The sequence below is a fragment of the Eleutherodactylus coqui genome, chromosome 5 (assembly GCF_035609145.1).
Source record: "Eleutherodactylus coqui strain aEleCoq1 chromosome 5, aEleCoq1.hap1, whole genome shotgun sequence".
NCBI classification, from domain to species: domain Eukaryota; kingdom Metazoa; phylum Chordata; class Amphibia; order Anura; family Eleutherodactylidae; genus Eleutherodactylus; species Eleutherodactylus coqui.
Window position 1 is genome coordinate 195,655,067 of NC_089841.1, and position 27,457 is coordinate 195,682,523.

General features: G+C 44.4%; 1 protein-coding gene across 5 annotated transcripts; it reads left to right on the forward strand.

Moving 5' to 3' along the window:
• The first annotated feature begins 424 nt into the window (after nt 1-424).
• On the forward strand, nt 425-27,457 carry RBM23 (RNA binding motif protein 23). Of its 5 annotated transcripts, none has more exons than XM_066603962.1 (14): nt 425-512; nt 5,031-5,121; nt 8,046-8,122; nt 12,553-12,585; nt 12,658-12,819; nt 13,848-13,907; nt 15,167-15,284; nt 15,362-15,514; nt 21,296-21,430; nt 21,531-21,596; nt 23,983-24,187; nt 24,425-24,514; nt 24,597-24,681; nt 25,884-27,457. In XM_066603962.1, exons 2-14 carry the CDS (start codon nt 5,050-5,052, stop codon nt 25,885-25,887), a joined length of 1,260 nt encoding a protein of 419 aa, XP_066460059.1. In that variant the 5' UTR covers nt 425-512; nt 5,031-5,049; the 3' UTR covers nt 25,888-27,457. The 5 variants fall into 5 exon arrangements, with proteins under 5 accessions (XP_066460059.1, XP_066460058.1, XP_066460061.1 ...); XM_066603961.1 differs by having other exon boundaries at nt 426-512; nt 5,026-5,121; XM_066603963.1 differs by having other exon boundaries at nt 503-586; nt 5,026-5,121.

The following is a 27,457-nucleotide window of genomic DNA, read 5'->3' on the forward strand; positions in this document are numbered from 1 at the left end:
ATGTTCTGGCGCAATACGCAGCTAATAGAACCCAGTGATGTCAATGGGAGCGCTCATACAAGTGTATTTTATTTATGCACAAAAATACGCAGCATGCTCCATTTTGCGCACGAAAATAGCGCATAGTGATGCTTATTAGCCATGTCAATGCATTCGTTGTGTGTGGTTTACATGCGCAAACAGTATAGTGATGCAACAACGGCCGCACGGTATGGCAGCACAGGCATATAGAGGTTAGGGCTTTGTATTTCTGGGAAGGCGGTGTTTGTCAGTCGGCCTCGCAGGGCTCGGGGCTGAGCTGAGGAACGGCTCCTCACACGCCACACAATATGTGCGGGTCAGGACTCGTTCTGATTTGCTCTCGCCGTGTTTCCATTGGCTGTTCCTATTTAGCCCCGCCTACTTCTGTAACGCCACGGAGTGTGATTGGCTGGGTGCTCTCAGGACGGTCAGGGAAGCTTCTGGAAGGTAACTGGCCGCAAGCACCATCAGTAGTTACTGAGCGCAGAGCGGTGAGTACAGCCGGCGGGCGTGTTGTGTAACGGCTGTGTAGTCCGTTGTGTCACGTGTGGGCATAGTGCGGTAGGTGAGTGTGGATACGTGTATAAGCCGCCCTCCGTTATGTCCTCATACTTCACACTTCCCTGTTCTTAGCTCATCTCTTTAACCCCTTAATGACTGCCTTATGACAGGGCTTTATTCTAATGCATTCGCCTTTTTACGGTGCTGCATCAACAGCCGGGCACTCGCACACCTGGGTCGGGGATTACAGTTGGGGAGCAGGAAAGGGGAATCCCTGCGACCGAGCGGTTCCGTCTGTGGATGGAACTGAACAGCGCCGGGTGGACCCGCTGACTATAAAGGGCTTCGCCCACTTTGCACCCCCTGCTACAAAGTTTTGCGATGGAAGAAAAAGCGTTGCATGCTTCAGCTGGAGGTTCAGGCGCAGATGTAAAACCGGCCGCGAAACAGTGGGACCAGGGCAACCTCCCATCTCTGCTGATCTACCCTTTAGGCTGGGTTCTCGCAGGGCGGATTCTCGGCAGAAATCTCGCGGTTTGGCCGCAGCGAAAAAACGTGAGATTTCCGCCGGGAGAACCGCTGCTGCAAAACCCGAGGCGGCTTTGAAGCAGCCCGGCCACTCGCTCTTCCGCTGCGGCCAGCGCTCCCGTAGAGGAGAGCGCGGCCGCAGCAGTTAAAAAAAAAAAAAAAGACATGCTGCGGTCGGCAAATCCACGCCGCAGCGGCGGCCTCTGCCGGCTTAGCCGCAGCGGATTTGCCGTCCCGTGTGGACAAGATTTCTGAGAAATCTCGTCCACATGGCTGGTTAATCCCAGGATTAGCGCCCGCGGCAAAATTCTGCACGGAATCTCCGCAGCAAACCTGCCCCGTGTGAGCCCAGCCTTACATACCACGGCCAATGGAACTGCGGCATGTAAAGGGCCAACAGGGAAGAGGCTGCTTGGATTGCTATGGCCACTTTATAATACACTGCTACCAAAGTGTTGCAATGTAGTATAAGAATGGTACAATTATGGTGATATTCAAGGGTACTGGTGTTCTATGTCTCCACCGGAGCTATGGGTGGAGACATGGGTTGGCCGGGATCAGTGATAGGGAATACCCAGGTCACGCGCCTAGCGATCAACCCATGTCTCCACCCATAGTAGGTTGTGGGTGTCCGATGTCTCCACTGGAAGTATGGGTGGAGACATAGGTTGGCCGGGATCAGTGACAGGGAATACCCAGAGCACGCCTACCAGTGGCCAACCCATGTTGCCACCCATAGTAGGTTACGGGTGTCATATGTCTCCACCGCTACTATGGGTGGAGGCATGGGTTGGCTGGGTTCAATGACTGGGAATGCCCAGGCCACGCCCCCAGCTGTGGATTGGCTGGCTGCGTTGGTCTGGTCTGCCTCTTGCGCCCAGACTACTGATTCCGCTCCTGCGGCCCCCACTCAGCTATATTTTTGCTCCTGATCTTTCATTCGCCGCCCTGGGTGAAGCCGCTCTTCTGTCTGCCGCACTAATGCTGCCTCCTCCTCCGGTGTCCCGACTAGCTGCTGCAGTGCCTAGTAGGGCCAGTGGGAGGGCCGTTGCCTTGTAGGGAAGGCGTTTGTCGGGCCCCATGAAAGCCGCCGCTTCTCCGTCCGCCGTTGTCATGGCTCATCCTGTGTCCTGACAAGCTGCTCCGCTCCTGCCGCCGCTGTGCTCGGTCCTCCATCCTGACAAGCAGTGCCTTCGGGCCCATGAAAGCGGCTCTGCCGTCCGTCGCTGTGCTTCCTCCCCCTGTGTCCTGACAGGCTGTTTCACTCCTGCGGCCCCTTGTGTCCCAGGGCTCCACAGTGCTGAAGACTGCATGTGTACTGCCCCGCGGCAGCCAATCCACAGCTGGGGGCGTGACTTGGGTGTTCCCTGTCACTGATCCCAGCCAACCCATGTCTCCACCCATAGTGCCGATGGAGACTTATGACAACAGTACCATATTCAAGTCCCCGATGCCATGTAAAAGTACAAAACCCATAGAAATCAACAAATGGGGCCATTTAAAAAGTACAACTCATCCCGAATAAAAAGAAAAAACTAAATAAGAGAAATGTTACCTTTCCAGAAATTGCTGTAAAATAAGAAAAATGTTCGGGGTCTTTGACTGCAGCGATAAGAAGAAACAAATACTGGCCTGCAGAATTAATTAGACATGTTATTTATACGGCACGGGGGACGCCATTTAACAAAAACACGCCAGAATGGCAGATTTTGTTAATCTTCCATTTAGAAAAATATGGAATGAAAATCAATCAAAAGGTTGTATGTTCCCAAAAATTGGATAAAAGACTACAGTTCATCCCAAAAAAACAAGTCCTTATAGACCTCCATCGATGGGAAAATAAAAATGCTGTGGCGTCACAAATGGGCGTAACTATAGAGGATGCAGGGGATGCGGTTGCCCCCGGGCCCAGGAGCCTTAGGGGGCCCATAAGGCCTCTCTTCTCCATATAGGGAGCCCACTACTATGAGTAAAGCATTACAGTTGTGGGCTCTGTTACAGGTTTTATATTGGGGTCCAGGAGCTTCAGGTTACGCCTCTGCGTTACAAATGCAAGTCTTTTTTTTTTTTTTTTTAAAGTGTTTTGTGTGCAAAAATAGCAAAGCATAAAAAACCTGCATAAACTTTGTTTCGCCCGAATCGCGCCGACTCTGAGAATAACATAATCTCACTGTTGTTCGCGCGCTGAACGCTGCAAACATGAAATCCAAGAAACAAATGGCAGAATTTCTTTTATTCATATATATATATTTTTTTTGGGGGGGGGAGTAGGGGGAAAAAAGTTATAAGGTGTATTCAGACGACTGTATATCGGCTGGGTATTCACACCGGACGATATACAGCGTCTCTCTCTGCAGGGGGAGGAGGCTGGAAGAGTCGGGAGCAGTGCTCTGAACTCCGCCCCCTCTCCTAATTCCTGGATGTTAGCCCCCGCCCCGCCTCCTCTCATTGTAAATAGTGGCGAGGGGGCGGAGCTCAGAGCACTGCTCCCGGCTCTTCCAGCCTCCTCCCCCTGCAGAGAGAGATGCCGTATATCGGCCGGTGTGAATACCCAGCCGATATACAGTCGTCTGAATGCACCCAAAAATACATTATATGTACCCAAAAAGTGATGTAATTAAAAAATACAACTTGTCCCGGAAAAACATATGGCTATGTCGACGGAAAATGAAAGAGTTCTGTCTCTAGAAATACAACAATGGGGGGGACGACAAACAAATCCATATCACTATGTACAAGATGTATAACTTATACCAGCTGTACATATATAATTATATAACCTGGGTATCTCCTACATGTCACTGTATACAGGGAGATCTATACCTTGTACCAGCTGTACATATGTAATTTTATAACCTGGGTATCTCCTACATGTCACTGTATACAGGGAGATCTCTACCTTGTACCAGCTGTACATATATAATTATATAACCTGGGTATCTCCTACATGTCACTGTATACAGGGAGATCTATACCTTGTACCAGCTATACATATATAATTATATACAGGAGATACTCAGGTTATACCAGCATGCTCCATATCACTATATACAGGGAGATATATACCTTGTACCAGCTGTACATATATAATTATATAACCTGGGTATCTCCTACATGTCACTGTATACAGGGAGATCTATACCTTGTACCAGCTATACATATGTAATTATATACAGGAGATACCTAGGTTATACCAGCATGCTCCATATCACTATATACAGGGAGCTATATACCTTGTACCAGCTGCACATATATAATTATATAACCAGGGTATCTCCTACATGTCACTGTATACAGGGAGATATATACCTTGTACCAGCTGTACATATATAATTATATAACCTGGGTATCTCCTACATGTCACTGTATACAGGGAGATCTATACCTTGTACCAGCTGTACATATGTAATTATATACAGGAGATACCCAGGTTATACCAGCATGCTCCATATCACTATATACAGGGAGATATATACCTTGTACCAGCTATACATATGTAATTATATACAGGAGATACCCAGGTTATACCAGCATGCTCCATATCACTATATACAGGGAGATATATACCTTGTACCAGCTATACATATGTAATTATATACAGGAGATACCCGGGTTATACCAGCATGCTCCATATCAACACCACCCTGTATGGCGCTGTACCTGATAAACAATGAGGTGGAATTGGGACTCGCTGGAGTCAGGTTAGGGTGCTGGGAGTTGCATCGTTGTCACGGTCTCTCAGAAAACCTTTTAGGCTAGGGCTACAGGACGGCCTTGGGGCTACAGACTGACTATTGTAAGTCAATGCTGTTGTTGTAATTTACAAGCTACCGTCAGCCGCCACTTGTAGGAAGTCCAGGCCTGTAGCCCTCCTGTGCTGTCCTGGATGCACCCCTGCCGTCTACTGACACATGTAGTATTTGCTGGTTGGAGGCCGGTATGTTTCTGAGGTGGTTTGGTTTTTTTTATTGTCAGGACAGAACCCCCCTGTGAAGAGACATGGCCTCTGATGACTTCGATATTGTGATAGAAGCGATGCTGGAGGCTCCTTATCAAAGCCAAGAGAAGGAGGTGAGGACAAGTATCTTCTTGGACTATTACATTGGGTGTTGTTAGTCTAAACTCTGGATATTTCCCTTGATATCGGTGAACACCGGCTGCCACCAGAAGTAGTCACTGGTCTTATGACTTCAACAGGTCAGCCAAACTAAAGTCAGCCAAATCCATGATATCGGCGGGGTCAGCCGTACGTGTAATGTGCGTGTTGAGACAGCTTGGCAGTGTCTGACCTCTGCCGGCAGGTGAAGAACAATCTGGCATGTTGAATGTTAACCTGTCTTAGGGATCCCTGACGCTGGCGATCATGACTTAGCTGCGAGAAAATCGCAGTTTTGCTCTTGAGATGTCTGAGCGTCAGCGATGCTTTTTCTTGCAAAAACATCACTGCCGCTTGTGACTTTCTCGCGATAGACAATGGGAGTTTCTAATGTGAAAATCACAATCAATGCAATAAAAAGGAGGCTCCATTGGGAAATGTGGAAGATTAAAAAAAAATCAAAAAAAAAAAAAATCAAAACGCAGAAAGTTAGGACATGCTGCGTTCTTTCGTTCCTTTTTTTCTTTTTCTTTCAAGCTTGAAAATTGCCTAATATGGCCGACACGTAGCCTGCTTACTTTTTATTGACCATGGATTAATAAAGCTTTTTTTATTTAAACAATTGCTTTTCTGCTCATGCTGCCACTATAATCAGGTATACTTAAATTGAACTGGATTCTCTGGGTGATGGGTGGCCATTAAAGGGATTGGCAGAGGGGCGAGAGGTGAATTAGCCAGGGAGCAGAGTTGAGATGGATTGGAGGGGCACACGAGTGTTGGATGGGAGAAGGATGTTGCAGTAGTGTAAGTGGGAGATGATGAGGGCGTGCACAAGCATTTATGTTGGGGAAACCTTGTACTTGAGAGATAGTTGTGAGGTGGAGCGCAGTCTGTTACCCTGAGGCACTGAACCTATGAGACCTGAGAGAATGTGGAGCCATTGACTGTGATTGACAGGTATAGTGAGGTTTTGTGTAAAATGGGGAAACTAAGCTCCGTTTTGTTCATGTTTAGTAATCGGCAAGATGAGGGGGATCTAGCTGATACTGGTAGACACTTCTGGATAGCAGAAGGGAGATTTGGGTGCTATCCATATAGAGGTGGTGCTGGAAGCCGTGTGGTTCCATGAGCCGTCTTAGGCCGAAGATTTGGAAAGGAGTACAGGGCTAAGCCTTGAGGGACGCCAACACAGATGGCAAGTATCCTATCGTGTATCGTGCTGCTCTATAAATCCCTCATTGCAGAGTCAGTCTGTGGCTAATGTAGACGAGAGGGAATCTAGTGAGTAGAGTTTGCATTGGAAAGTATAAGATAAAATACACTTTTTTATTCTACAATGGTATGGCCTAAATATTTCTAAGTAAGGCCCAATGTCCACATTTATTTATCCGTGTGTGGCCCCCGCACGGGAGATCCGTGCATCTCACTGCCCATAGGGATGCATTAGCATCTGTAGGGCAGCTACAAGCATGCGGATGTGAGTTCTTTCCAGCATGCGGGTCGAATTTAGTGTGCAGACTATAAAGTTACATTAATGGAGAGGTATTACTGGAGAGCTGCTGTTACAGAAGTGTTTAGGGTGATGGGCTTCAATAGTAATTTGTTTCCCGGACCTTTAAGTACATGCTGTCACTTACTCAATAACACGCTGCTCCCTTTCTTTTCATAGAACCTAGTCCTCCCCGCCCTGCTCAACCGGGGAAGGGGCTTGAAAAGTTTATGACGTCAAGACAACCAACAGGATCAAAGAAAGGATGTTTCTTTTTATGTTTGAGGTTTAGTTCCTCTTGTTACTTACGTATTTTTTTTTATTTTTAGATTGGGAGCATAAGGGTTCCTTTAAAAGAAAAAGTCCCTTGTGAACACTTCAAGACTCCGTCACCATCTTCTTGCAGCCCTCCCTGAGATCGCCGTAAGGTAGTGCCTGTCGCACTGATTATACTATTTCTGCTGTGTGTATTTTTGTAGTTGTTTTGGAGACTATTGCATTTTATTCGTAGCACCCAGACACTGAACTAGACCTGCATATTCATAAGCTGTAGGCGGCCCACACCCACCCTGCCCTCCAGCCAATGACTGGCAGCTCTCTGTGCACGCTAATGGTCAATCAATGCCTGGAGGGCGGAGCTAGCCTGCAGCTCATGAATATCCAGGACTACTATAACTGCATTTTCTGCTACTCATAGAAGGCAAGTTTCTCCAAAACTCCTTCAGAGATCCACACAGCAGACAGATCATTAATCAGTGTGACAGGCACTACCTTATGCGGCCCTTAGAGAGGGGTGCAAAAAGATGGCGACAGTCTCTTTAAAGTGATCAGTTCACTTGTTATCTAAGTTTCATTTATTGATATCTTGAGATGTAGACATTTTATTCACTAGAAATAGAGGTTTACATACAATGTGGATTTAGGACTTCTACTGAAAAAAACCCATAAAATTGAAATTTCCAGGCTTCTGTTCCTAAATCTCTTGCATGATTTCAGCCTTGGTGTGTAATTGTTAAACATCATAAAGCAATATGCCCTCTGTTTACTCCAGGCCGAGGAGTTTGAGAGTCAAGATACAGTGGGGAAATAGCCCATAATAGCTAATTTATCTATCAGGTAAGGTATATATGTGAGGTACACCCTGCTGATCTCTTCATTAATGCAGATATCATGTAGGTAGTCCACTGGTTTAATAATTTCGCAAATCCTTTTTCCCAAACTATATTGTTTTGGTTCTTGATTAATAAGATTTTAAGTTGTTTGGTTTTTTTTTTGTTTGTTTTTGTTTTGTTATTTATGTTATGTCTTTCCCATTTCCCCACTTTTGCCCCATCTTCTTCCATATTTTTCTGACTTCGGACCTGCTTGATCAACTTGTCGGTGTGGCATTTTTTTTGTTGGGCTGAACAGGAAGAAATTCCGAATAAAGAGATAAAGGAGCGAGAATGCAGCAACCGTAGTGGAAACCATGGCAGCCGCAGTAGCAGGCGAGTAAAATATTGCTTCATAACCTTCTCTCTATACAATCTGTTAGAACAGGTCCAGACATGGGGGATGATTTCAGTTGCTGATTTTGCTGCAGTTTTCACTCTATGCATTCGAAAGCGTGCAAGTCCATGGTGTTTCCGCAACTGAATGAGCACGCTGCAGATTTGAAAATCTAGACGATCTTGATTTTCATGCAGAATTTTTCTGGTGCACATAAATGTAATTTTGAAAATGCCACCCATTTGTATTGTAATGTAAGCAGCTGCAGATTTGTAGCATGGAGCCCACTGCCAATCCTCCATGTCTGGACCCCCTCCTTTTTTTTTTTTTTTCTTTCTTTCTTAACACTTACCCTTCAAAGTCATAAATCCCCGACAAAGTTTGTTGGCAGGTTTGCCTTCCATCTTGCCCACACCCTTTTGGTCGCCTCCCCCTTCCCTCTTGCACGTTTCCTCATACCTAAGCACTTAAACATTATGTATCCATACCCTAAGGAATCCGTTAAAAAAGCGGTCCTCTTCACCATCAGTGGATGCCCCAGTGTCTCGCCTCTCCAAACGCACTCCCCTGCTTCTGACAGATGCGTCATCCTTTAAGGACCAGCCTGATAGATACCTGGAATCCTTTTCCAATTCAGTTTTCGAGGCAACCAGGTCGGCCATTAGTCTGTCTCATTATTGATCAGTAGGGCCACATCCTAATGGGCAAAACAATTGCGTTGAGGAGTCCTCTGTGGTGCCCCACAGGAGGACATAGCTGAGCTTGGATCTTCAACTCTCCCCGGGAGGCAAATTCATCTGTGAAGCCTCTTTGGATAAAGCCAGGCTACTGGCCCTCTTCTCTGCGTTTGCTATGACAATCCGCCGCACTTCATGGCTGAAGTGTTGGTCCGCTGACTTTACTTAGCAAAGTCCTGTAAGACTTTTAATTTACAAGAACTTGTCTTTTTGGCAGCCGCCTAGTAAAAACTAATTCTTGAGGTGACAGGATGAAAAAGTTATCTTCCACTTTACAGGTCCATTTGTCACAATACTGCCAAGAAGAAAAAGCCTGCCTTTTGTTCCTTTCATCTCTCCAGGCCACGGCCTTTGCAATCATACCATTCCTCTCAGGACTGCAAAAGGCACCCAGCCTTCAAACTGTGCCCTTCTTGGTGCCCCCGTCCTCAAACAACCAAGCCCTCCTCGGCACATTCCTTATCGGCATGGAGGGTGGTCACCACCCCGGTCATCCAAGGTGGGGGGACCCGTCTTCTACTATTAGGGACTTGTGATTCGCTCGCATCCATGATTCATGCTTGTGCTAGATCATCTCTTCAGGATACGCAATAGATTTTTGATTCTACCCCCAAGAGCTTTTTTTTTTCGCTTCTTCCCTACTGTCCAATCCATCCAGACTCTCCTAGTACCTTCGAGCCATTCAAGATTTGTTAGACCAAGACATCATCTACTCACCTAGGTCTTACCAGAAATAATCGTGGTCGCCAGGAAAGCCTAAACGATTTGTGCAGTCCTAGCTGTGAAGCTCCTCAGCCGCTATGTTAAAGTATGTAACTTTCCTATCAAATCCATATGGGCAGTGATTATTTCTGTAGAGCTAGGCGAATGTCTATCCACAATTCCCAATTCGTCAGTCTCACTAGCGCTTTTTTCATTTCGCAGTCCAGTTGAAATCCATTCTAATTTCGTCGCCTTGCCGTTTGATCTGGCAGCGGCCCTCCAAGTTTTCAGTCTTATCACCTGTTGCACTTTCCTGGGAAATCATGGCGATCCCTTATCTGGACGACATACTGATCAAGGCTTCGACCTTCAGGACCGACAAGGAGAGCCTCAAGATAGCACTGGACGCTCTCCCGGTGATTTGGGTGGATCATCAATCGTCCAATCTGATTTCGTCACAGCAGCTCATGTTTCTCTGCCTGTCATTTGACATTGTTCAGGTGAAGATACATCTCCCAAGAGACAAACTTGCTTCTTCTCCAGCAAGGCATTCGTCATCTGCAGTCACAAACGCCCATCTCCATCCACCAAGGCACGTGGGTGCTGGGGCTGATGGTAACTGCATACGAGGCACTACTGGATTCGCAGCTTCACACTCTCCCATTTTAACAAACCTTTCTAGCCTGCTGGAACAGATTGCATGAGTCCCTGGATCAGCCCTTCATCCTACATCAGTCAAGCCGTCATTCCCTCCTCTGGTGGCTGACGTCACCCAACCTCTCTCAGCAGAGATCCTTCGCTGGAAGGTGATAACCATGGATGCCAGCCTGGCGGTGTTCCAACTTGGAATTGTCCCTCCATATCAACATTCTGGAACTCTGAGCCGTCCACCTGTGCCTGACCCATTGGTCCCAGATTTTGGCTGGTCATCCGATCCATGTTTAGATGGTGTGATGGCTGTCGCATACATAAACCACCAGGGCAGCATGACAAACGCAAAGGTGATGAGGCTACCAAAATTCTCCGCTGGACGGAGACACACGTCCCAACCATCCACATTTTTAGGACTGGAAAATTGGATGGTGGACTTCCTCATTAGAGAAACCGTAGATCCAGGGGAGTGGGCACTTCACTAGGAAGTCTCTGCGGACATATTAGCCAAATGTGGCATGCTGGGCGTGGATATGTTTGCTTTCAGCTTAACACTCGGCTCTGTCCGGAGCCTTCACACCCTACGGAATGTTGTCTGCACAAGCTTGATGTCTGCAGGCCTGTCTTACACGTACAGAATCCTTCCACTGTACGGATTCTCTGTTCCTCATTTCTGTTCTGACCACGTACCAGGTGTTTACTTTCAGATAATGTATAGGACTCTTGTGGGGGTGTGTTTTTGGGGTCTTTTTGTTTTTTCCGATCAGTGCTTTAACCCCTTCCCGCTCCAGGACGTACCGGTACGTCCTGGGAGCCTGGTACTTCCCGCAAAAGGACGTACCGGTACGTCCTGGGGATAGCGCGAGATCACATGCTATCCCGCAGCGGGAGCCGGCTGTCAGTCACAGCCGGCGTCCCGCTGCAACAGCGGGGGGGCATCGGAGATGCGCCCCCCGCTGTTAACCCCTTCCCTGCCGCGATCTAAGTAGATCGCGGCAGGGAAAGAGTTCACAGAGGGATCGCGCTCCCTCTGTGTCTCCGGCCGGCTGTCGCGATGTCGTCGCGAGAGCCCGGCCTGTCCCCATGGCAACAGGACGCCAGACACCGGCGTCCTGTATTGCCTGTGCCTATAATCGCTGTACAAGCGATAAGGCATGGCAGAGCCATGCCTTATGACAGCGATCATAGGCACAGTGCTGCAAGTCCCTCAGAGGGACTCAAATAGTGTAAAAAAAAAAAGAAAAGAAAAGTGTAAAAAAAAGAAAAATGTAAAAAAAAAAAAAAAGTAAAAAACCCTCTTTTTTTTAATGCTTTTTCTAATATTAGCATAAAAAAGGGGAAAAAAAATGAAAACCCCACATATTGGGTATTGACGCGTCCGTAACGACGTGTACAAAAAGTTGAACATGCTTTTTATTTTGTACGACAAAAAGTGTAAAAAAAAACGCTAAAAAACAGAGGCAAAATGCTAATTTTTAGCATTTTGCCTCCCAAAAAATGCAATAAAAGTGATCAAAAAAGCCGTACATTCACCAAAATGGTACCAATAAAAACTACAGCTCGTCTCGCAAAAAATAAGCCCTCATAGAGCTCCGTACATAGAAAAAGAAAAAAGTTACAGGACTTTGAATGCAGCTATAGAGAAAAAAAAAATTTTAAAAAAAAGGGAGTTTTATTGCAAAAAAGTGTAAAAACCTAAAAAAAATATAACAATTTTGGTATCGTTGTTACCGTACCGACCCGCAGAAAAAATTTAGTGTGTCATTTATGCTGCATGATTAACGCTGTAAGAAAAAGAAAAAGAAATCTATGGCAGAATTGATGCGTTTTCTCTCCCTGTTATCATTAAAAAAAATAAAGTTTTACGATATTGTCTATGTACCCAAAAGTGGCACCGATAAAAACTACAGCTCGTCACGCAAAAAACAAGCCCTCATATGGCCGCGTCGACAGAAAAACAAAAAGGTTATGGCTTTTGAAAAATGGAGATGGAAAAATACCAAAAAAATCGCTTGGTCCTCAACGCCAAAATAGGCCATGTCATTAAGGGGTTAACCCTTTTCACTACATGAAAGTAATTTTAGCCAGAATCGCAGCTTAGTTTACTTTTCCAAAATAAAGATTTCTTTAATGACAATCTGCACACCCCAAAAAGGTTAAACCATTGAAAATTAAATTATTGTTTGTAGGACACTGCCATATGTTTATTTTCGAAGAATGAAAAGTAGACCAGGCCATCATAGATTGTTGGAAAATTTACCTTCAGTGTATCTGACCTAATAAGTATTGAATTTGCAATTTCCCTGTGTTCATTTGTGCCTGTTCTTCTTTGCCAGCAGAAAGAGGAGTCGGAGTCGTGATCGACGTGGAAGGTATATGTTTTAAAAATATATATAATTTTTATTTATTTATTTTTTAATACATTAATTATAAATTCTTCTTAGTCGTAGCCGAAGCAGGGATAGGCACAGAAGGAGGAGCAGTAGAGATAGGCATAGAAGTCGTGAACGCCGATACAGAAGTCGTAGCAGAGGCAGAAGGCACAGCTCTAGGAGCCACGATCGCATTCGCCGCTGTGAAGATCGTTCGAGGCATCGCAGTCCTGGGTGAGCTAAAATAATGGAACTATGCATCAAGAATCCTAACCTTATATTGTTAGGAAAATACCCCAAATCTTTTATACTGCTGGTGGGAACAGCGGGTAGGTTTTAACCATTGCTGTATTAAATGACAATGATTAGATCTCTAACTTCAATGCCAGCTGAAATTCTGAACTGTAATAAAAAAACATGGCACTTGAAGTGTCACCGACACAAAGCACTGCACTCTCCAGAATCTGATGCAAGAAATCTTACTCACAAGGCATTAGACAAGCCACGAAAAGGGAAAGATTTATGGGGAAAGCTTCTGTATAACTTGCATTGTATTCATTTAAACCTCAGCTCATTCTGTGCATAGGAGTCTAATGGGCAATCCCATCAGTGAATGGCAACTATTTTTGTCTGTACAGTCATACACAGTTGCCAGTCACTGATGGGATTACCCATTGGACCACTATGCCCAGAATGAGCCGAGGTTTAAATATCCAGAAAGAACTACAAAGGTAATACATACACCCATAAAGCAGTAATTTGATTTACAATATATCTTATGTGGTAGGCATCCTGCTCTGAAGACCAAAGCTACTAAATCTCATAAATGGTCAATTGATCAATAAAGGATAGGGACATGTAGTATGTCATAGGAATAAGCTGTATACACGCACACACAAATATTCACTATCAAGTAATGACGAATGGGTATAGGTAGGACATTAGTAATATGAATGCACTGCATTTTGCATAGTATGTCACACCATGGACAAAGTATTGCTGTTTATAAAACTATTGCCATGTATTGGACGTTTAGTGATCAGCACCAAACCATGCTTTTAAATGGGAATCCTAAAGTCTTGCAGCAGATTTTTGGAACATGCAGATTCTTTATGCAAGAAAATCTAAATTGGACCACAATGCAAGCCAACAACAATCTTGTATTCTAAACCTCTGTGATATCAAAATATATTTTTCTAAGAATACGAACTCTGTCCTCTAAAACAAAAGTGTTTGAGATATATAAATATTTGCCTCAACAGGAAACGTTATACACGCAGCAGAAGTCACAGTCCTCGACACAAAGAGAAAAGCCCACTCAGGTAGATGCAAGTCTGCTAGAAAACTCTGCTTTCTGTGAATGTCTAAAATGCTTCTAGGGCTTCTCCGAGTGAGTTTACTTGCACTTTCACCTTCGGAGCGTTTCTGCTCTGTCTGCCTCTTTTGGCTCCTTCCAGCAGCTGAAGACAGCCCAATCTAATGCTATGTAAGCGTTCTATGGACAGTCTTCAGCTGCCAGAAGCATCTGAAAAAGGCAGACTGAGCGGAAGCGCTCCGAAGGTGAAAGTGCAGATACTCTTTAAGGAAACCCCTGTCATCTGGTTCATTCCCCCCACCTGCCCCACACCTCATATATTGTTTTCAATGACTCTATTTACAGGTGCGATTTTGTGTTCTGTTTTTTTTTGTTTTTTTTTTTCTCACAGCAATGTTGCAAGATAAAAAAAAAAGAAATCACATGTTCTTTTTCCGCAAGTCCGCTGAAATCTCGTCCATTGATTCCAATCGGTGACGAAAAAATGCATCGCACTTGCATTTATATGCGAGCTTCATGCAAGTGCGATGCCACATTTAATTTTGTTATTGAAAATACATGCTGTTTTTAACGCACTTGAAAGATACGCATTCAGCAATGCGATTTTCTTGTAAATCGCAATGCACTCACAGTGAAAATCACAAGTGTGATGTTGGTCCAAGACAGATAACGCAATTGCCCATGCGAATGTTTTCTAATAATATATCCAGGGCTCCTGGATAGTAGTCGCATCCTGAGCTTTTTGGGAAGGTGTTAGATGGGTTTTATGGAAAAAAAAAAAAACCCATAAATCTACTCACCTGTTGAATAGCCTCCTTTTTCCCGCCCCTCTGCTTTGGTCTCTGACGGTGCAATCCTGGAAATGATGATATTTAGTCACATGCGGTTCATTGCTCACTTGCCCTCTTGCCAATCCCTGGCCTAAGTGTTCATGTGCCGTCATGCACAGGCGTACTGTTGTGTACCGGTTTTATGTAGCAGTTAAGGTGGTTTCACGTCTTGTCTCTAGTTGGTATTCTTTGTGCTTACTTATAAAAGGTGCAACACCATGTATTATAATAGCCCTTCTGGTGCATTGCTGCAATTTGAGTTGGGAGGTACTTGGCTTTAAGATAGAAAAAAAAAAAAGCTATTGACAGGTTGTGTTAGTGGTGTCTGGTTTTTTTTTTTTGTTTGTTTTTTTTTCCCTTCACACATTTCATACATTTATAGCAAATATTGAAACAAAAAAAAACTAGAAAAATTAGTTCCACTTTCTGTCTTTAGGCAACCTGAACCTAATTTGACTCCAGAAGAACGGGATACACGGACAGTGTTCTGTATGCAGCTAGCCGCACGCATTCGTCGACGAGACCTGGAAGACTTTTTTTCAGCTGTTGGCAAGGTTAGTCGCCTCTTGAAAATTGTCTCAATAACTGCGTGTTCGTGTTCGTTTGGCTGAATTTTAAAATTCTATTTCAGGTGCGCGATGTAAGGATAATTTCCGACAGAAACTCAAGAAGGTCCAAGGGCATTGCGTATGTTGAATTTGTTGACATACAATCTGTGCCTCTTGCCATCGGGCTAACTGGGCAAAGGTTGCTGGGTGTACCTATCATTGTGCAGGCTTCGCAGGTAAGAGGGGAGTTTAGGCAAATTGCTTTTTAAAGATACAATTGACAATATTGTATTAAAGCATAACAAATGTGTTTTACTTCTAGATTTTTTTTTTCTTTTACTGTACAGCCAAACTTTTTGTCCATGGGGATACCCACCTGATCTTAGTATATTGTCAAGGAAAGTTTCTAAGGGTGCTCATGTTAGAAGGCTTCCATGACAATCAGCTAATTAAGTGTACCCTCAGTAGTCTTCTGTTTATCTGTGATGAAACCTGGCAGTAAGTGTTTTTAGTTTATCTGCATTGTCACCACAAAGAAAAGAAAGCAATACACAGTGGCCATTGTCATTGGGATGTATAAAGACAAGTCCTCCAGAGCGAAAGATGTTCTTTCTTGTCCACTACATTGGGGCACGCGGCAAAAGACCCGTGGGTTTAGTTGCTGCCACTAGGACACTATGAAGAAAGTGTTTGCTCCTCCTGCCATCTATACCTCTCATGCAGGCACCAAGCTAATCAGTTTTTAGCTTGTGTGTCTGTAGGAGGCAGACCTTTTCAATCAACCAGTCTTCAGTTGTTGTATTCCCATATCCAGAAGGAGAAGGCTGGCACTAGATTCTTTGTTTACCCCACCGAGGAGGACAAAGAGACTGACATTAACCAGTCTGTTGCTGGTCCAACCCTCACTAGGCAAGGAAGAATGTCCGTTTGACCCTGATCTATTAGCTATACTGCGTCCCTCCCCACTCGCAATGGTGCTTCCGCCCTTGAAGTGTGTAAGGCTGCCACTTGGGCCTCTCCACACCACCTCCATGTTTTATCACATGCACACCTTTTGCATCCGCAGATGCCTCTCTTGGTTGAAGAGTTTTCCAGATGACAATAACCTGACCACATGTGTCAATACATACTTGCGTCGCTCAGTCGTTGGCTCGCGTGTAGTCCGAACGATTATCGTTCACTTTTGCTCATTTGAAGATAATCATTCAGTCTAAAAGCACCTTTGCTATCTGTAAGAAGCAGACCTGCTCTGAAGGTCGTCTTCTCTCTTTTCTTTTTTTTTTTCCTCTCGTAGATCGAAAATACAGGGAAGACACTAGATCACCCTGTTTCCCCGCATGAGGAGGGAGAACAGAGTGGCTCTAACCTCCTCTATTGGCCTCCCTACCTGCAGAAGAAAAGGAGGTACAGATGAGCCCAACTCCTCTGTGGCTCACCAGCTATAGGGTTCCCCATAATATCATGAGCTCCCAGCTGCAGCACTCCCTCCCTCGCCGCCAGGTCAGGGGGGAAACACTGCTGGACTCTTACTCTCTGAAATAACGATCTTGGCCTGAATTACAAGTATAAAGACTTCCCTGCCTCCTTCTCCCCAGTTAACTGCTCTCACAGCAGCCGTCCACAGAGAAGTAATCATCTAAGACTGAGCCCCAGATGTCCCTGTGCTGACAGCCTCCTCCAGCAGCCATCCATTAGATTCCTGGTGTCCCGTCTCAGACAGGGTAGGCTCTGTCCTTGGGGTGCTCTCCCCTCCATCTCCCAGTTCCACAGTCCCATACACCAAAGGACATATGAAGCCCTTAGATGGGGGACCAATCAGCTACCCACCGTGCTCTGCATGATTTGTCAACCCCTGATCTTCCCATGATATGACTGACCTTGGTAACCGTTAATGCCTTCACATCAGGTATAGAGGTAATATCTAGGCATAGAGCGTCCATGACTACAAACTGCATATTTTTTTGCTGTGGATGATACTGTGACCTTAATTAGATTCGGAGGTCAGGTCACCCCTCCCTTGAACTATCGTGGGACTAGGCAACTGGCATTAGTGAACCCTTTCACATACGACCCACTGTTCAGCCCGCAGCCGTCTCTCTTATCTGGAGTGGGTGGGCTCACTCCCCTCGAGGGTATCGCACCATCCATATCCCATGCCTAGCATGTTTCTCCAGATTATGCACCAGTCATTGTGCATTAGGTGAATCCAGTACACAGGAGGGAGGAAACCCTAATCCTCATCAATTGTTTAATCCGTAAAACCACTATCTGGGGACACAGAAGCTTCTGTAATTAGCATGGCAGTGACACAACTACAGGTGCACTTTACGCCCTCCCTATAGGAGGAGTAATTGTTGCAGTGTGAGGCTACTCCTATAGCCACACAGTATTGGCCACAGAAGAAGTGATTGCAGTACTGTGAGTCTCTGTATGAGAACATGATTATGCACTTATTGCAAGTGTCAAGCCTGCCTCATTACTCTCTTCTATAGTAGTTGCAAGCCTCTCTATGTGACAGACTATGCAGTTGTACCAAGCGTCAACCGGCTTATTACCCTCTTCCATAGGAGGAGTAAGGTCGACACTCCGTATCACTTATGACTTCGCAATTGTAACAACCACCATCTGCCTCATTAACCTCTTCCATAGGAGAAGTAACTGTAGTGCTGCGACACTGTATCAATCACGATTATGTAGTTATGGCATGCACCAAGCTCCATCATTAATAGTTTCCATGGGAGGAGTCATTGCATGACAGCTGGATGCAGTATTGGTCATGATGGCAAATGCAGCTATCAGGCCGCCATATCTTCATGCCTGCTAAAGATTACATAGTGCTTGCATGTATCCACCAATCGCATTCTCCCCTAATTCAGTGGACATCTGCATTACTGCTAGACTCTGTATAGGACCTGTTCGCTAGCATCAGGCAGTCCTATTACATCCACCATCTCTACTACAGTGAGGCTGTATCAGACATGGTCTATAAGACAAGTATCTGCATTACAGCTAGATTCTGTATACCATGATCGCACTTGGACTGGCATCAGATTGTTTCACTGCTTTCTTCCATGAAAAGCATTGTTGCATATCCCTCTCCGTCCTGGATGTACAGTCTCTGTTTAACATGGTTATATCATGGTCACCAATATCTTCATGTGACCACACTGGTATGATGAGTACCAGGCGGCTCGTTCCCTCTCTCCATAGAACATGTTATACCTTTGCTTCCAGTCGGTGTTTGCCTGGTGAGTGATTACCCTTCTTTATTGCACTGCACACCGACCGCTAAGTAGTCTGCATCAGTATCAGTCAATCTCTGCAATCCCTCCCGTAGGAAGAGGAAATTGTATTTCTGTCATCAGTAACTAAATTGCCTGCACATTTATATAGTGCATCAGGCAGGCGCATTATCCTGTCATCACTTCTAGTAGTTGCTGCAAGCATTAAGTCGCCCTATTTCCTTTTCGTATTTTTTATTTTTTTTTAGATTGACTGAGGGCTAGTAACTAATCATCTCCTACTAGATGACCCTATTCCCATAACTGTCAATACTGCAATTTTTGCCCCCCCCCCCCCCCCTTTTTTTTTCTACAAAGTTCTCAATGCTGGCAATTATGTGAGCGCCAATGATTGTCATCCCTCCTTCTCTGAGTGGAGTAGATGGGCTCCAAGGTGCGTTCCATCACATATAATACTTAGGTCAATATGTCTGGCCCATATTTTATGCTTCATTTAGTGATCCTGCATTGAGTAGGGGGTTGGATCCGATGACCCTGGAGGGCCCTTCTAACTCCGCCATTCTATGATCTCTGACATGTTGCCATCACTGCACAATAAGAAATCTTTACTCTGATTGTCCTTTTCAACAGCAGTATTGTCCAGTCTGGACATATCTGTTAGATTCTGATCCTCCAATCTCACACTGCAAGTATGTCTTGGGTAGATTTGTAATCCCCCACCCCCACCTTCATAGAGATAATCCTTCTCCCAATTTCACACTTCCCTTTTGGGAACCATTTCAGCTTAATAGCACAGATCCTAGACCATCTGGCTTTCTTGATTCCCTCAGCTTTCCAGTGGGCTGGCTTCCTCAATGAATGGCTGTGATTGGTGCATCGAGAGCTGGCTCTGATTGGCTGAGCGCGGTGCTCGAGAGCCAATCGGAGCAATCTCTTGCTGGAAGCGGGGTTTTCAACCCAGTTACCAGCAAGAGATGTTCTGTCGGAGGCTCACAACTGCACAGAAGCCTGCAGGAATGCCATGGACCTGAACGGCGCCTGCTGGGTGAGAAGACCCTGTGCCTCTTGAGGCAAAAATTGCTGTAAGACAGGGTCTTATTTTTGAGGAACCACAGTACTTACAGTAAAATCAATTTCTCATCTCGTTCATTGAGGGACACAGCACTCACTAAGTATTACTTTTTCTTGAGACCTGGTTTTCTTTCCAGAAAGGATCCTCGTTCTTCTCTGAATCGTACACTGTTCCTACGTTTCCTTATTACGGTCTATTTAATATCCTATGTCAACTTGTGTTTCTCCTACTGCTTATATAGGAACTGGTTTAGCTAGTGACTGCAGGAGGGACATAGCTGGTGGGAGGAACCTTTGTACTTGGTGTCTGCCTCTTAGTGGCAGGAGCCATATCAAAGGTATTGCGGTCTCCCTCTGTACTTGGTGTCTGCCTCTTAGTGGCAGGAGCCATATCAAAGGTATTGCGGTCTCCCTCAATGAACAAGGAAATAGATTTTATGGTAAGTAACAAAAAGGGTTTTTGTTTTTTTTTATAGTGCTATTATGGCATTCATTAACAGAGTAGAGGAATATGGGTTATTAGAAAGGCTGAAGATATTTATTTTTCCAGTGAAATTCGACCCTTCCACTTGGAGCAACCAACTGTGTTTGAGGGCTGTGTGTATGGAGTGCAATGTATTCTTCAAATCTATCTATAACAGTAAAGTGTCCTTCGCTAATACGGATCTTGGATCTGTTATTCTTTCTAAGTGAAACTCTTGCTCTTATAAAATAATTGCTCAGAGGTTTTACATTGATGACAGATCTCAGTGAATGATTTCCTGACTAGAAAAAAAATGGCTTATCCAGCCTTTTTAGTTCTGGCTGAGCTTGGAAAATCTTGCCCACAGCTAGATCTTGTTCCAAAACCATATCCAGGCTCTCATCTGCCCTGAAATGGGATCTTCTGAGTTGAAATTCCTTTCCAATTGAAGGCTTAATCCATATTTTATTATATCTAGGACCCAACAGTCCAAAGTAATTGCCAGCCTTCCGAAAAGGGCCTGGAAGGAATCTGAAAACTTTCTCATTGCTTTAGTCCTTTTGCTATGATAGAACTCCGACCTGTGAATGTTGCTGGGTGTAGTCACAGCTCTGCCCTCAAGAGGTGTAAGAATTTGGGTTCAAAAAAGTTTGCGGACTCCAGGTTTGGGGATGAGGCTTTGGAGCTCCGACATACCAGCAGTTGTTAGCCAGAGGCTCTCCGTATATTGGTAATCTAGTTGAAAGAAATACAAGGAGCGCTCTGCTAACTGCTTTTAAGGAAGGCTTGTTTTAAGGAGCTCTTCTGTTCCTATTGTGTCATATGGCTCTCTTGCTCTGCCTTAGTAAACATTAGTAATAATAGCTCAACTGCATTTGCAAATTAAAATCGGACGTTCCTCAGCATTTGTTTTGTAGTGTTGGTGAATGTTGAGTCATTTTTCACATCCAGATTGTGTCCAGCGGGCGGCTGCCAGCACCCGTCAGCTGGTGTTATGGGCTGCAGATCGGGGAACAAACATTCCTTATACTCAAAGACAGATTTGCTATAGCAGTAATTAGCGTGGTGTAAATAATGGCCATAGAGCCAAGTAGTGGATTAGATGATAGTGCAATCACGGGATATCACCATGTTAATTTAGTCGTAGATCTGTGTTTATGTTCAGAATATATCTGGTCAGGCCTCTATTCAAATGTTACATTTTTTTTTAATATTATATATAAATAATTTTTTTTTTTTAGGCTGAGAAGAACCGCCTGGCTGCCATGGCCAATCTGCAGAGGGGTAGTTTTGGACCCGTGCGTCTGTATGTCGGATCCTTACACTTCAACATCACAGAGGACATGCTAAGAGGAATATTTGAACCTTTTGGAAAGGTGAACTTGCCCATTTGCTTTGATTACTGAATAGAACATAATGTATATGGATTCTGGTTGTAATTTTATAGTATGTTTTTTTTTTTGGTTTTTTTTACAGATTGAGAATATTCAACTCTTGAGAGACCCTGATACTGGACGGTCCAAGGGCTATGGTTTTATAACTGTAAGTGTCTAAATGTATTGACCCTTCATACCCTTAGTGATGTGTACTGGGTCATTCCATGGCAACTGGCCTAATTTGGGAGAGGGTCCCTGCTCAGCCACCTTCAATTTTGCTGAAATTTTTACAGAAGGGTGAAGCACCACCTGTATGAAGTTCTGCAAAGTTTCAGCTTGGTGTGTAGCTTGGTTAAGGCGCTAGAGCCATTTGCATAAAAGTCACTCTTCCCTCATATAGGTCGTTTCGAAAGAATACCCAAGTTTGTGTTGCCACTGTTGTTGATCTAAGCAAGCTAATTCACTGAAACTAGGGGCGCTTGGTCAACTTTTTGGTGTAGAATGTGAAAATGTTACAGGCAAGGCTCCCTAAGTATTGGTTTGGTGGCTAATAAGGCCAAAAGTGGCTGCTAAATGTCGTGCCAAAATTGTCCACAAGTTTAGGAGCCTATAACTTATTAACAAATGGCTTAAATTAGCTGGAATTTGGCCAGTGAGCAAACGCTGTTAAACTGGCTGCTTTTTTGCTTTCATATTTACTGTTTTAGCCCACACTGAATACTCACTGGCCAAATTCCAGCTTATTTTAAGCTATTTGTTAATAAGTTATTGTTTCCTAAACTTGTGGACAACTTTGTCACGACATTTACCAGACACTTTGGGCCTTATTGGCCACCAAACCAATGCTTAGGGAGTCCTGGAGGCAATATTTGATGGGCAGCCAGTGCAGTGACTGGCACAGGGCAGAGGCGTCTGTGTAGCCACTGGACAGGAAGATGAGCCTGGCTGCCGCGTTCAGGGTGGATTGGAGGGGGAAGGGGGAGGGGGGGGGGGGGGAAATCTGGCGCAGGGGAGGCCGATCAGCAAGTTGCAATAATTGAGCCGAGGGTGGATGAGGGCTAACAGTGAGTGGTTTTTTGGTTTTTTTTTTTTTTTAGCTTTTAATGGTATCACCTCTTGTGTGATGTACCTGTGTAACATCTCTTACACGCTCTGAATGCTTACATTTTCATAACTTTTATGGTTGGCAAATAAATGTCACTCCTATAATGTTTGTTTTTCTTTCTTTTTTCTTGACACCAGTCTCTAGAGGGGTTATCCTGGAACTATGTATTAAAAAAAAAAATAAAAAAAATAAGAAACTATGGAACATGTAGTACAAACATCACAAAAGTCATACTGTCCTCCCTCACAACCCCTGGTTCATTCAGCCTCGGTGCTTTTCACTTTTGGATGTAGACGAAGACCTTTCAACACCAGATCATGTGATTGCTGAAGGTAATCAGAAGCTGAAGTGATCCACTGATTTGCTGCAGCAGTCACGTGGCCCTGGTTTCAGTGACGTCATCACCTGCATCTGAAAGTGAAAATTAGCGTGGACCTGTAGGGGAGTATGGCTTTTGTTATGTTTGTACAGTATAATCAACTTTTTAAAAAAATACAATATAGAAAAAGCTCTGTAGTCTAATTGCCCTTTTACGTGAGACAATTATTCACCTTCACAGTTTCTTCAGGCCTCATGCCCATGACTGGGTCCTGATTCTGACTGTGAAATCAGAGCTGGCGCCCCCCAGAGACCCTATACTCATCTGCCGCGATCAGCCGTGAGCGTCCTGCCTGGCGCGCATGCGCCGTGCAGGGCATGACGCGCTATCCTGTGATGTGAATTCTCACAGTACTTCCGCAGTGCCCAGTGCGCTGAATATCACAGAACAGAATGAAAGCCTTACGTGCGATTTTTCTGCACAGAATAGAACTTGTTGCGATTCTCCCGCAGGTGCGAAAAATTCCAGTTGATTTCCGCTTGTAGGTAGGGGAGAAGTTCTTAACACAGCGTGTCTATGGACTGTCATTGCTACATGGTGGGCGTGTGGCTGTGAATTCCACAGCGATAATCCGTGTGTGGGCATTAGCCCTTAGAAGCTGCAGAAGACAAGCTGTACAAAACTTTTAATTCAACCTGATTGCAAAAATGAATGTTGGCCCATAATGCATTCATTTTTATGTGAAAAATAATTTCTCCCCAAAGATGTTCCCATTGCTCCCCATCACCATAGTTCCTTCCTAGGAAAAGGGCAGTGAGGTGTACAGTGCTTTTAGTGAATGCGAGGAGTAATGGGTTACTTTACAGGGGAACTCATGGGTCCCAAAATCTTTCCTGCTGCTAATCTGAATTCTATGTAATGAGATTTCAGTGCTAATCATAGGATGCGTCTTAGATCGAGTGTCCACGGGCGATTTGTCAGAGAGTGATCCGCGGCGATTAATCGCACGCATGACACGCTTTCCATAGGATAACTATGGGAAGCGCAGCCCAATGTACATGAATGTACTGAATCTATATCGTATCTTGTGTAGTTTATTCTAATAAACAGAATCTCTTGTTCCTCTAGTTTGTAGATGCCGAGTGCGCTCGTCGGGCTCTGGATCAGTTGAATGGGTTTGAACTGGCTGGTCGACCTATGAAGGTCACTCATGTGACGGACAGAGTGGATAGCAACACGGATGCCTCATTTCTCGATAATGATGAGCTTGAACGAAGTGGTTTTGATTTGGGGGCAACTGGACGATTGCAGCTTATGGCTAAATTGGCAGAAGGTAGGTGTATATGGATTGACACATGTTATCTGTGTTTATAAACAGTGAAAGCGTATGCAAGACAACCGTGTAAAGATTCTTAAACCCACGTTCCCTTAGTAATAGGTTATAGCGCTCGCTTTCTCTTGGGAGTCTATCAGTATTTCTTGTTGGCATGCACTGCCGGTCTGCGCTGCCAATAATAATGTCATCAGGCTCCTGAAAATGGAGTAATTGCCTCTGTTTGTTTTTCATTAGGTACAGGTCTGCAGATGCCTCTTGCGGCACAAGCTGCTCTCCAACTCAATGGCGCTATTCCACTCTCTGTGCTGAACCCTTCCTTTTCAGGTACCTTATTAGTGAACCTTAAGGATATTTCTAGAGATTAAAGCCTGCATGTTAATATAAGTAATGTTCAATCTCTCTTCAGCTTTCAATCCAGCTCTCAACTTGGCAACTCAATCTATCTCCACACAGTGCTTCCAGCTTTCAAACCTCTTCAATCCACAAACTATGTGAGTATGGCTAACATTTTTACCTGTTGCTCCTATTTCGAATACATTTTTATTTATACACTTAAATTATAAATGGCCTGTCCTCAAGATGGCTCATCAGTAGTAGATCGATAAAGCGCCCATTGCCAAGTAACCCAGCAAAACAGCTGTTCTCTCAGCTCCTGCACGGAGTTGATTTCTGCACGAAGCAGGCAGCTTTGTTCATTCTGCCAGGCTTGGTATTACTGGCAAAGTTCCCATTCATCTTAATGGGAACTTGGTTGTAAGAAATCAGCTCAGTGCACAAACCTTGCATTGACCTGGTGAACAGTTGATTGACTACGCCAATCTACTATCCTGAGGATAGGCCATCAATCATTTACAACTGGACAACGCTTTTAACATTGAGTATTGCTTCTACTGAGTGTTATTAAGGGCTCAGTCACACGAGCGCATCGGCGCCCGTGTTACTGCAGGTAGCAGACGCCGTACCTGAAGACGGACGTCTCTCTGCAGCGTCGGAGGAAAGAACATGTGACCGGCTTCATTGCCGGTCATGTGTTCTTTAATCAGCGCTGCAAAGAGGCGTCAGTCTTCAGGTACGGCCGTCTTCTTTCTGCAGTAACAGCTCAGTCACACGGGCGCATTGGCTCCGGTGTACGGGTGCTGATGCGCCCGTGTGACTGAGCCCTTAGAATAGAATAAATAAGCATCCCGGGTGTCCATCCTACTGAAATATACCCATGGCTGGACTCCACTGGACAGTTTTCATACCTGATTAACTACACTCAGCTATTTGTTAGTTGAGCAGGTTTATTCTATAGCTTGTAGTACTATATATTATGCAATCACGTTTCCATTCTCCTGCGTCTGTATACTGATTCTTTTTTCTTTCTTTTTTTTTCCAATAAACTTTTTTTGGTTAAGTAAAAGAGTAGAACGATGCCGTCTCTTAGAAAATCTTCTGACGAGCTGGAACAATGCTCCCTAGTATTCTTCTTTGTCTCATTAACAATATAGTGGTTCATTTTGGACAGGGGGCAGGAAAAGCTAATATGGTTTTACTTTAGGAAAACCCCATTTCACAATTCTTCATGTCTTTTGTTTTCTTGACCAATGTCACCTGTATGGAAAAGGAGAAATTTTGCAGCTGACTGTTTTGATGGAAGTTCTGTGTCAGAAGTGTATTTTATATAACTTTTTTTTCTTTTCTTCCTCTACAGGTAAACGAGGAACCCTCGCCCACTTTACAGATCCCAGATTACTCTGTGTGACTTACTCTACAGACATTGTAGTGATTTCCCCCATTTGTACTCTGCTGGTTAGCTGGGTGAGGGAACCCTGAATCAGTTACATGGTTTTATTTTTGTAAAAAGACAAGTTGGTTAGGAAATTGCTTAGCAATGTCTTGTACATACATACACCCAATTACACTTGCACTTAATATATCTACAGCTATAGGTCTTTCCCCATTTAAAGTAGGGTTTTGTATATATATTTTCCCACTTAGTGTGCCCTGTACAGATTTCCCCCTCTTCACACATGTCTGTAGCCTCTGAGTATGCTCTGTTGGGTTAGAATTGTAGCATATGTTAATATTGTTATATGTAGATTGGTTTGTGCTATGTACATATGGGATGCATATAAAACCTACTGTTCTACCCTGTAATAGAGAGATCACATTTAAGAGACATCCACCATGCTACCATAGGAGTTTGAACCTCTTGTGACGCCTAAGAAAATGTAACCTTAAAGAGGTTGGCCACCTGGTATATAATAAATGCAGTAGATGTTGTATATGTTGGCAACTTACTAATGTAACTAGCAGGTCTCCTACACTCTCTCGTCTGATGAATCCACTTCCCTTCGCCACAGAAGTCTTCTTCCTGACTGCATTGCTGCTTCATCCTTGTTAATTTTGTGTTTGTTAGGGCGGCTTCAGACTACCGTATATCGGCTGGGTTTTTACTGCCGGCCGATATACGGTGTCCCTCTGTGCAGGGGGAGGAGGCTGGAAGAACTGGGAGCAGTGCACTGAGCTCCTGCCCCCATACCACCCCCTCCCATTGCAAATAGTGCCAAGGGGTGGAGAGGGGGCGGGAGCTCAGAGCACTGCTCCCTGCTCTTCCAGCCTCCTCCCCCTGCACATAGGGACACCGTATATCAGCCAGTCGTAAAAACCCGGCCGATATACAGTCTTCTGAATAAGCTCTTCGTTGCAGACATACACGATATCTACTGCCTTGCACTTACTCTATATGAGCTAGTCATCCGATCCTGCATAAAACATGGCTGTGTGGACAGCGGCTTATCATTGCTTATTTGCTGCCGTGATGTTTAATGCAAAACCATTTCACAAACTGTAAATATGTATTAGGGAAGACCTCACATTTTTGACTTCGGGTAGCAATTACTACCTCAAATAACAGCAGGAAACGGTTCAATTATGGAAACCTTCAGCCCTCGCCTGACTAGTTCATTCCATAGTTTCATCTTATTGCTGGTAGTGTTTCAGAGGGTGGTGAGCGAGGGAGCCTCGTTGATTAGTCTTTGCTTTGTATGTAACTCCAGTTAATTTTCAAGCGATCTTCTAGACGTTCCTGTTTAGTTGTTGTAGCGTTTGTCTTTCTATGCGAGTGCTCTAGAATGTTTGTCTACCATCTCCTATAAGGAAATACAGTACAACTATTTTTTTTTTCCCCCCCAAAAAAAGCATACCAAATATAAGGTCTGGGTTACAATGTTATTTTGTAATTTTTGTTTTATATATATTTAAAATAAAACGACCTGTAAATTA